General features: G+C 49.0%; 2 protein-coding genes and 1 pseudogene across 2 annotated transcripts, besides 6 other annotated features; all 3 read right to left on the bottom strand.

Annotated features, from left to right (window-relative positions):
- Positions 1-3026: a sequence feature (heterozygous, non-Esmeraldo-like haplotype).
- Positions 2718-2750: a microsatellite.
- Positions 3027-3244: a sequence feature (areas merged during assembly that could not be assigned to a particular haplotype. This can correspond to areas where the two haplotypes were merged or to regions with more than two copies in the genome that were merged during assembly.).
- Positions 3245-3862: a sequence feature (heterozygous, Esmeraldo-like haplotype).
- Positions 3863-4065: a sequence feature (areas not merged during assembly with more than two copies in the genome that could not be assigned to a particular haplotype).
- Positions 4066-9571: a sequence feature (heterozygous, non-Esmeraldo-like haplotype).
- Positions 4881-5828, bottom strand: Tc00.1047053506561.20 (annotated as a pseudogene).
- Tc00.1047053506561.14 (hypothetical protein, conserved) lies at positions 6440-6841 on the bottom strand (the record flags this gene model as incomplete). The annotated part of the gene is made up of 1 exon (XM_800968.1): positions 6440-6841. The coding sequence occupies one exon, from the start codon at positions 6839-6841 to the stop codon at positions 6440-6442; it is 402 nt and encodes a 133-aa protein (XP_806061.1).
- On the bottom strand, positions 7058-9571 carry Tc00.1047053506561.10 (helicase-like protein, putative; the record flags this gene model as incomplete). Its single annotated transcript, XM_800967.1, has 1 exon — positions 7058-9571. A coding segment is annotated over one exon (2514 nt), but the record flags the coding sequence as incomplete, so codon positions are not given.

Here is a 9571-nt window from a genome sequence, read left to right as displayed (position 1 = left end):
ACCTCAAAATCAAAAAATCAGACGGAAACAGCCAGCAGACCCCTTTACTCCTAAAAAAAACAAAACGTACAAAATAAAGCACCGCTGTGCTGGTCTCCAGCAGAGAAGGCATTTAATTACACCAAAAATCGTCTTCATAATTTAAAGAATGGACAAACGTTAAAAAAAAAAAAAGTAGGTGCAATGCCGCCAAAAAACTTATATTAAGAGAGTGCGTAGAGAGACAGATGTAAAAAATAAAAAAACAGCATCACAATCAATAAACTACCGCAAAAGTACAAATTCCCAGAAGTAGAATGACAATCGACACACCTTTATGCCTACAGCTGCCACCCTCACTTCGTTCATGGGACGAACCCTCGCTCATGGAGCTGCCACCCTCACTTCTTTCATGGGACGAACCCTCGCTCATGGAGCTGCCACCCTCACTTCGTTCATGGGACGAACCCTCGCTCATGGAGCTGCCACCCTCACTTCGTTCATGGGACGAACCCTCGCTCATGGAGCTGCCACCCTCACTTCGTTCATGGGACGAACCCTCGCTCATGGAGCTGCCACCCTCACTTCGTTCATGGGACGAACCCTCGCTCATGGAGCTGCCACCCTCACTTCGTTCATGGGACGAACCCCCGCTCATGGAGCTGCCACCCTCACTTCGTTCATGGGACGAACCCCCGCTCATGGAGCTGCCACCCTCACTTCGTTCATGGGACGATCCCTCGCTCATGGAGCTGCCACCCTCACTTCGTTCATGGGACGAACCCTCGCTCATGGAGCTGCCACCCTCACTTCGTTCATGGGACGAACCCTCGCTCATGGAGCTGCCACCCTCACTTCGTTCATGGGACGAACCCTCGCTCATGGAGCTGCCACCCTCACTTCGTTCATGGGACGAACCCCCGCTCATGGAGCTGCCATCCTCACTTCGTTCATGGGACGATCCCTCGCTCATGGAGCTGCCACCCTCACTTCGTTCATGGGACGAACCCTCGCTCATGGAGCTGCCACCCTCACTTCGTTCATGGGACGAACCCTCGCTCATGGAGCTGCCACCCTCACTTCGTTCATGGGACGAACCCCCGCTCATGGAGCTGCCACCCTCACTTCGTTCATGGGACGAACCCTCGCTCATGGAGCTGCCACCCTCACTTCGTTCATGGGACGAACCCTCGCTCATGGAGCTGCCACCCTCACTTCGTTCATGGGACGAACCCTCGCTCATGGAGCTGCCACCCTCACTTCGTTCATGGGACGAACCCCCGCTCATGGAGCTGCCACCCTCACTTCGCTCATGGGACGAACCCTCGCTCACGGAGCTGCCACCCTCACTTCGCTCATGGGACGAACCCTCGCTCATGGAGCTGCCACCCTCACTTCGTTCCTGGGACGATCCCTCGCTCATGGAGCTGCCAACTCCACTTTCATTCCCAGACCCAGTTGGTGTTCCTCTCGTGGCTTCACAGTTGCCGCAGCATATCAGCACAAATAATAGAAGCAGCACCGCAGAAGCAAAAAGATTCCGGAACATGTTGGGCATTTGGTGGTGAGCCATCTTTTCCCTCCCTCCTTCCGCTGGATCAGCTCACACTGCGACCTTGGTGTGTTTGTGTGTGTTATCTTGACAGCAGCTGCTCTGGTGTATATGTGCGTGAACGGTCTGTTCTGGGTCCTTTCAGAGACTTCGGAGTGCACAGTAACGATTATCGTTTGGTAGTAACTTCCTTTCATGGTGTGTGGTGTGTGTTCAAGAAGTGGTAAAGCAACGGCAGCGAAAAATCAGACACGACAGTGGTGAGCAAAGCAGATCGCTCTCTGCATCAGCGGAACACAATAAAAACCAGTGAAAAAAAAATCAACATGGACGGCCGTCGCCCTTGGAGAAAAAAAACAACGCGGCAAGGCACTGCGGAGCCCAGCACACACACACAGACAAAGAGGGTGCGGAAAAGGGCAATGACCCTCTCGCAGACCCCGCGCCCACTGGCTCCACAAAACCCAATCGCCACGCTCCGCCATTCCCCACCGGCCATCATGCGCACTAAGGCGGATCGTCGGTGTGTGCGGGCCAGGCATCCCGCGCTGCAACACACATCACGAGCAGTATAGAGAGACGTGTCGTCAAGGGGCACTCACGATCAACACCGTCCGAAAGCATGCGGCCATTCCACGCAGGAACGCAGGAGCAAAGTAAAAAAGGAAACAGCAGCAAAAAAAGACAGGAAGCACGGAAGGGACAAATTGCGGGCGGGAAAAGAACCACCAAGACCCTCCCCCTGGCCGGCGCCACAGCCCCATCCCCCACACATGCGCACAGTGACAACGCTGCCAGACCGCGCACGGGAAACAGCCGGCCCTCCACACAAAAAACATACACCGCGCCAGAAGTCACCCCCAACTCTTTTCCACAGATCCGGAACAGACACACCGCTAGTCACGTGCAGGGGCGGCCCCTCAGCCACCCGCCACGCGGTGACAAAATTTACTGCTGTCCCGCCCTCAGTGGGATGCGGCGCCTCACTCCAAACGGACACACGCGGTACCCTACACCCAGAGGGAAAAAGAAGCACACCGTACTATCCGTGTGTCCTTCCTCCTCCTAGTTCGGACACAGCAGCAGCGACACGCAAAGGCCAGCAGGGAATAAGAAGGGGCCATCCAGGTGCATCGTCACGTCATAAATATCGTCTGCGTGGGGCCACGAGTGCATGTAGGTGCGCAAAGAAAAAGAAAAGAAAAGAAAACGAGAAGAATCAGGCAACCGAAGAGAAACACCAACACAGCACGGGCGTAAGACAAAGAAAAAATAAGAACAGGCCCAACTCGGGAGTGCACCGCAGCCACAAAACTCAAAAATCGCGGAACATTTATTTCTCAACCATCAGAACCCGTCCTTTTACAAAATTTTCACGAAATAACCAAAAAAAAAAAAGAAGGGAAAACAAATCTTATCGCAAAGGATCACAGAGAGGCATCCCACGCTTCTGTGTCAAGTTTGCCAGCAGAAACATGTCTCTATTTGTTTCAGCCGATTAAGCCCACTGTGTCCACGCACCGTTTATATTACACCGTGACACTCCATTCGTTCCTCTACTGATCAATTCCATATTATTTCCATCGGCATCCGTCGGCGTGGTACAAAATACCTCAAAAATCAAAAAAATCAGACGGAAACAGCCAGCAGACCCCTTTACTCCTAAAAAAAACAAAACGTACAAAATAAAGCACCGCTGTGCTGGTCTCCAGCAGAGAAGGCATTTAATTACAACAAAAATCGTCTTCATAATTTAAAGAATGGACAAACGTTAAAAAAAAAAAAAAGCAGGTGCAATACCGCCAAAAAACTTATATTAAGAGAGTGCGTAGAGAGACAAATGTAAAAAATAAAAAAACAGCATCACAATCAATAAACTACCGCAAAAGTACAAATTCCCAGAAGTAGAATGACAAGCGACACACCTTTATGCCTACAGCTGCCACCCTCACTTCGTTCATGGGACGAATCCTCGCTCATGGAGCTGCCACCTTCACTTCGTTCATGGGACGAACCCCCGCTCATGGAGCTGCCACCCTCACTTCGTTCATGGGACGAACCCCCGCTCATGGAGCTGCCACCCTCACTTCGCTCATGGGACGAACCCTCGCTCATGGAGCTGCCACCCTCACTTCGCTCATGGGACGAACCCCCGCTCATGGAGCTGCCACCTTCACTTCGTTCATGGGACGAACCCCCGCTCATGGAGCTGCCACCCTCACTTCGCTCATGGGACGAACCCTCGCTCATGGAGCTGCCACCTTCACTTCGCTCATGGGACGAACCCCCGCTCATGGAGCTGCCACCCTCACTTCGTTCATGGGACGAACCCTCGCTCATGGAGCTGCCACCTTCACTTCGTTCATGGGACAAACCCCCGCTCATGGAGCTGCCACCTTCACTTCGCTCATGGGACGAACCCCCGCTCATGGAGCTGCCACCCTCACTTCGTTCATGGGACGAACCCTCGCTCATGGAGCTGCCACCTTCACTTCGTTCATGGGACAAACCCCCGCTCATGGAGCTGCCACCCTCACTTCGTTCATGGGACGATCCCTCGCTCATGGAGCTGCCACCCTCACTTCGCTCATGGGACGAACCCTCGCTCATGGAGCTGCCACCTTCACTTTGCTCATGGGACGAACCCTCGCTCATGGAGCTGCCACCCTCACTTCGCTCATGGGACGAACCCTCGCTCATGGAGCTGCCACCCTCACTTCGTTCATGGGACGAACCCTCGCTCATGGAGCTGCCACCCTCACTTCGTTCCTGGGACGATCCCTCGCTCATGGAGCTGCCAACTCCACTTTCATTCCCAGACCCAGTTGGTGTTCCTCTCGTGGCTTCACAGTTGCCGCAGCATATCAGCACAAATAATAGAAGCAGCACCGCAGAAGCAAAAAAATTCCGGAACATGTTGGGCATTTGGTGGTGAGCCATCTTTTCCCTCCCTCCTTCCGCTGGATCAGCTCACACTGCGACCTTGGTGTGTTTGTGTGTGTTATCTTGACAGCAGCTGCTCTGGTGTATATGTGCGTGAACGGTCTGTTCTGGGTCCTTTCAGAGACTTCGGAGTTCTTAGTAGCAATTGGCTTACGTTGATAAATTCCTTCGTGGAGGAGGGCAAAAGACAACATTGACGGAGAAGCAGCAGAAGAACAGTATAAACTGTCACTAATTATGGTGGACCACAAAGTTCTTTTTCCCAAAGTGACTATTTCTCAGCGTTTCTCGGCAGAATAGATAAATAAAAACACAAAGTGAGCGGCCTCACAATGAGAAGGGCAGGTGGTGGACCTAGAATTAAGGCAAAGGAAAAGGTGCTACGAGTGCGATGAAGTACAAGACCATTACACCGATCTGAAACCCGGTTGGTGAAAATAGGGCTGCGGTGACACGGTTTTTGTTTTCGCGCTAGAATTATGGAAGAAAAGCATGACATCTCCCTAATGGAAAGTTGTTTCGCCCATCCTCTGGATTTATTTTTGTTCGGTGGTCTCACCGGAATCATGTCCAATCTTCTGAAGGGCAAATCGAAAAACCGTTCACTGCCACATCGTAGATAATATACCCCTTCACCCCACGCCGGGCTAGTCCCTTCCAGATTATTGAGAATGTTATCTCACCCATGTATTATGTCACGGTTTTGGTGGTCTTTTCAAACAGGAACGCCTTATTCCCAAGGAAAGTATGCAACCACCTGGAGTTTCTCCGCATCGCAGTGCAGCAGCTGGTAGAGGAGGTACGAGCCGGCAGCCACCGACTTCCCGATCCCGGGCGTCCCAATCAACAGACGCTGCTTGGGCTCAAAGTCGGTCCGACCGTGATGGGTGGACCACGCGGTTAGATCGCCAAGCACGATCTGCCACACTCGATCCACCTCACAGTTCACATAGCAGTCACAAGTGGATTTATTCTCCTTCCACTTCCACGTGTACGGCCATCCCCTGTCCGAGGTGAGCACCATCAGCCTGAGACGCTCTGCACCGGATTGCTGCACATCGTCATCCTTTTCGAGGGTGCCGCCAACTGCCTTGTACGTCCATGACTGCGGTGGTTTCCCCTCCTTCACCTCCATTCCCGTCCCCTCGCCGCCAGGAATTTCCACCACATGGCTCCACCTCGCATTTTGTACACAGACTCGTAGAACCCCTCCGAGGTCTGTCTCTTCTGCCTTTCGCTTCTCTGTTTCTTCTTATTTCATTACCTGAGAGGGAACTGCGTTTATTTTTACCCTTGCAAACAAAGTGACCGTGTAATTCCTTTCAAAATCCCTCCATTGTTCAAAAGTGGGCATACCTTCTTGCCAAAGAGTGTTTTTGCTTTAAATCCTTTTGCAACTGTTGTTGTTGGTTTGATTTTCGCCTTATATCCACACGTCAAAGCAAAAAAAGCAAAGAAAATATAGTGAGTACCCCCCTTTAGGGGCATTGTTTGCCTTTTCGCACCAACCTCAAACAAGTAAAGACAGTAGAATCTAAGGTACTACAAGGCATACGCAACGCAATCGCGCGCCATTGCACCCAAAAATAGGGGTGGCCTTGCTTTCGCACCGCTGTCTCCCATTTTCTTAAAGTCAAAACCCAGAATTGAACGCACAACAGAAATGCAAAAGCATAAAAACAACCAATGAAATACCAAACTCAGCTAAATTCACGCCAATTGCACAGTATGCGACAACGCCGAAAACCAGCTCAATTTCCACGACCTCCAGGTATTGGTTTGATAAAGCGACACACCATCATCATCATCATGAAGGTGGCGGCTCTGTCCTTCCTCTGTGGTTGACACGGCAGGAGGAAGCAAAGACACATCGACGGAATAGGCGTTTTTCCTACTTCCAACTAACTGAAGAATAATACAAAAATGCATTCCTGGAAGCACGTGCAAAAAAAAAAAGGGTTGTGTTTAGTAACCGGGTGGTCTCGGGAGGTTCTGCACGCCTCTCGCTATCGCGCTTGCACCATCAATTGGAGTGATGCCCCAAAGACGATGACGCCAGTAACAGAAAAGAAAATAGAAGAACAACACAATGGGGCCAACAACTGATATGTTTGCCACCGTCAGCAGCTTTTTTATCTTGAATTTTTGATCAACAGGCACCTTGTCTAGCCTTTCTTCAAAGATGGACAACTCTTCTTTACGCCTCTTCCAGCGACGGTAAGACCAACGGTTAACTGGATGACTGTCTTTACTCACCTCCCAGTAGCTTCGCTCACGCAATACGTCTTTTTTAAGTGTCTTATTGAAAGCATACAGACGATCTGCATTAACCCTTCCCGCTGCGCCCTTTCTAACAAAGACCGACATTTGCTTCCTTTCTTGTATATTCTTTTGTAATTACTTTTTTTCTTGGCTCCCAAAGAAACGCAAAGCAACAAAAAAAAAAAAAACTGTAAACAAGGGGGAAGGAGAAACCAAAATATGCAATTGAGAAAAAGATACCATGGGCGTTAGATTTTCTCCATGGAAAATCTAATAAATCCTTACCTGTATTTTTCAGTTGTTTTACCGTGCTGGAATTATTCACAGTGTTATTTGCTGCAAGTTTGCCAGATGTGGATGGCTCTTTAAATGTCTCTCCCATGCCTTCACGGCAATGTGCCTTCGGCACACTCTACACATCACCCGTCCGGCTGAGTGCATTTTGTTCCGCTCGTCTCTCGACACATGTCGAGGTGGAACGCGACCTTTTTTTAGGTTCCGTGGATCCTCCATACGCTCATGTTTCTCCGGATATCCGGGAAAATGCTGATCTATGTACTTCTGGAACTGGTTTCTATGGCAAGACCCATAAAGTTTTTTAAACCTCTCGTAGGACTCGTTAATAAAAGTTGTCTCTCCAGGAATCACTTTCCCAGATGCGTCACGCCGCTTTCGCCATTTAAGACCATACGCTCCACACAGATCATCTAGATCCTTTTGTTTCGATAAATCCAAACGCAGTTTGTCATGCGCATCACACTGATTGATATGCATCAGAGCCCCACTAAGACGCTCAAATGGTGTAGCGTCCAGGCCAATGTATCCTCCCTTGTGTACATCAAGTGGAGGTACATGGGCATGCATACTTAGATAATTGCGAAGGGTACGGAGACACTCCTCCCATGGATATGGCCCCTGCATGCCATAACTTTGCCATAGAGGGAGTGACTCCAAATCCCGAATCTGGTATACCTTAAGGTAAGAGGGCTCGTGATTCATGTACTGACGATACCCTTTTCGTGCATACCGGTAAAATAAGGCCATAGAAACGGATTTTTTCCCGATCACCCAAGCATCGTTCGTTTTTGGATACCGGTTACACTCCAAAACAATGCGTCTCAGTTCACCAAATGCAGATTTCCACGGTATGCGCGCAGCCCTATGCAGCCGATCAGTGTTCTGATTGGTATATCGAACACCCCGTCGTATGGCAGGAAGAACAAACTTCCGCAAGCGTTCAGAAGAAAGTTTAAGAGACCTCAGACCAACAACGTCAATGTCATAGGAAACCTTCTGAGGATCAATCAGGTATTCAAACAGAATGGGGTCCTCATCCATTAACGCATCCGTAAAAGGGATCAGGGTAGAGAATTTCTGAAGATTAACAGGATGTGTCTCTGGTAGGTTCTTATCAATGGTAGCTGGCAAAAACACATAGGATTTTGGTTTGTTTTCCATTTTATTGAGTGGCCGGCAAATGCTCTGAACAATATCACGGGAACTGTATCTTGGTGCAGCAAAAAAAACTGCGTTAAGATCAGGTATCTCTACACCCTCTTGAAATAAGCGAACATTGAACAATATACAACGCTTCGAGGCAGAAAAGTCACGCAGAACATCTGTAACGACTCTGCAACCCATTCTGGAATGCGCGAGCATCACATTAAATGGAACGGTATCATCAGGAAAAGGGCATTTTAAACTTTCCGTTAGTTGAATAGCATGCTCAATACTTCGGCAGTAAACTATCATTTTGTCTACAATGCGCATTGCTTCATAAAAGTAAGGATTCATGTCATCCATTTCTTCTCCCAAAACAATTCTTAATGAAAACGCGTTCACGTAACCTGCATCGATTCCTTCTCTGAGATAATAGCGGTATGCTATTCCGCCAAAAAGATGTGTGTTATCCATCTTTATTGGTGTATCGTAGGCAGGAGTCGCGGTAAGAAACAATCGATTTCCGGAACGTGGTTGAAAAAGAACGCTGTTAAAATTAGTTATTGAGGCACTTCCACAAACACGATGGCATTCATCAAAGATTGTTAAGTCAAACACCGAGAGTTTTGAGACGATATGTGATGACTGATATGTGCTAATGACGACCATCTGTGATGAAGAACCCTTGAAGACATTTTCAATCACCCCTTCATCAGTAGTCATCATGAGAGAATTTCCATCGCCAAGCGATACAGAGGTAGGGTAAGATCCAATAAGAAGATACTTAATTTCCCTTAAACCGTAACTGTACAATTTTCTTACCGTTTGTCGGAGTAGCGTTAAACCTGGTACAAGGTAAAGTACCCTTGTATCTCGTTTATTCTTTAAATAATACTCTATAATTTTAAACGCAACAGGAGTCTTCCCACATCTGCAGGCCATTTGGCAGATGGTAGCGCCATGACTCTCAAGCTCCTCACGACATCGCGTCACAGCTTCTTGCTGGTATGGGCGAAGTTTGGTTAAAGAGAAAGACTCCTCTTTGTATGTCTCCAAAACATCAAGGTCGTATTCCTCCTCTTCCTCGTTTTCAGCAAATTTCTCACCCCTGTCTACAGTTATCTTGTCGCATAATGCAGGTTTTCGCACAGAGTCATAAAGTTTCTCTAGTGCTTCCATGTACCTCCCGAGGGTGTTTGGCCTCAATGCATTATGTGTCGAGGAGACGTTATCAGGAAACAACTCTCTTCCACTCCTGCCACGAACAGGACTCTCGGTCGAGCTGTAGTTGGGCTGCATGTTCACCAATGCGTTGAGGTTCAATGCAAGACAAACACGCCGTGCTCCTTCCAAGACTTCCGTAGCACTCCCTTGGATCAATTCACGGTAGAAACA

Source organism: Trypanosoma cruzi, genomic scaffold (genome assembly GCF_000209065.1).
Source record: "Trypanosoma cruzi strain CL Brener 1047053516627 genomic scaffold, whole genome shotgun sequence".
Lineage (NCBI taxonomy): Eukaryota > Euglenozoa > Kinetoplastea > Trypanosomatida > Trypanosomatidae > Trypanosoma > Trypanosoma cruzi.
The sequence above is the reverse complement of the archived record's forward strand: the minus strand, read 5'-3'. Positions and strand labels throughout refer to the sequence as shown.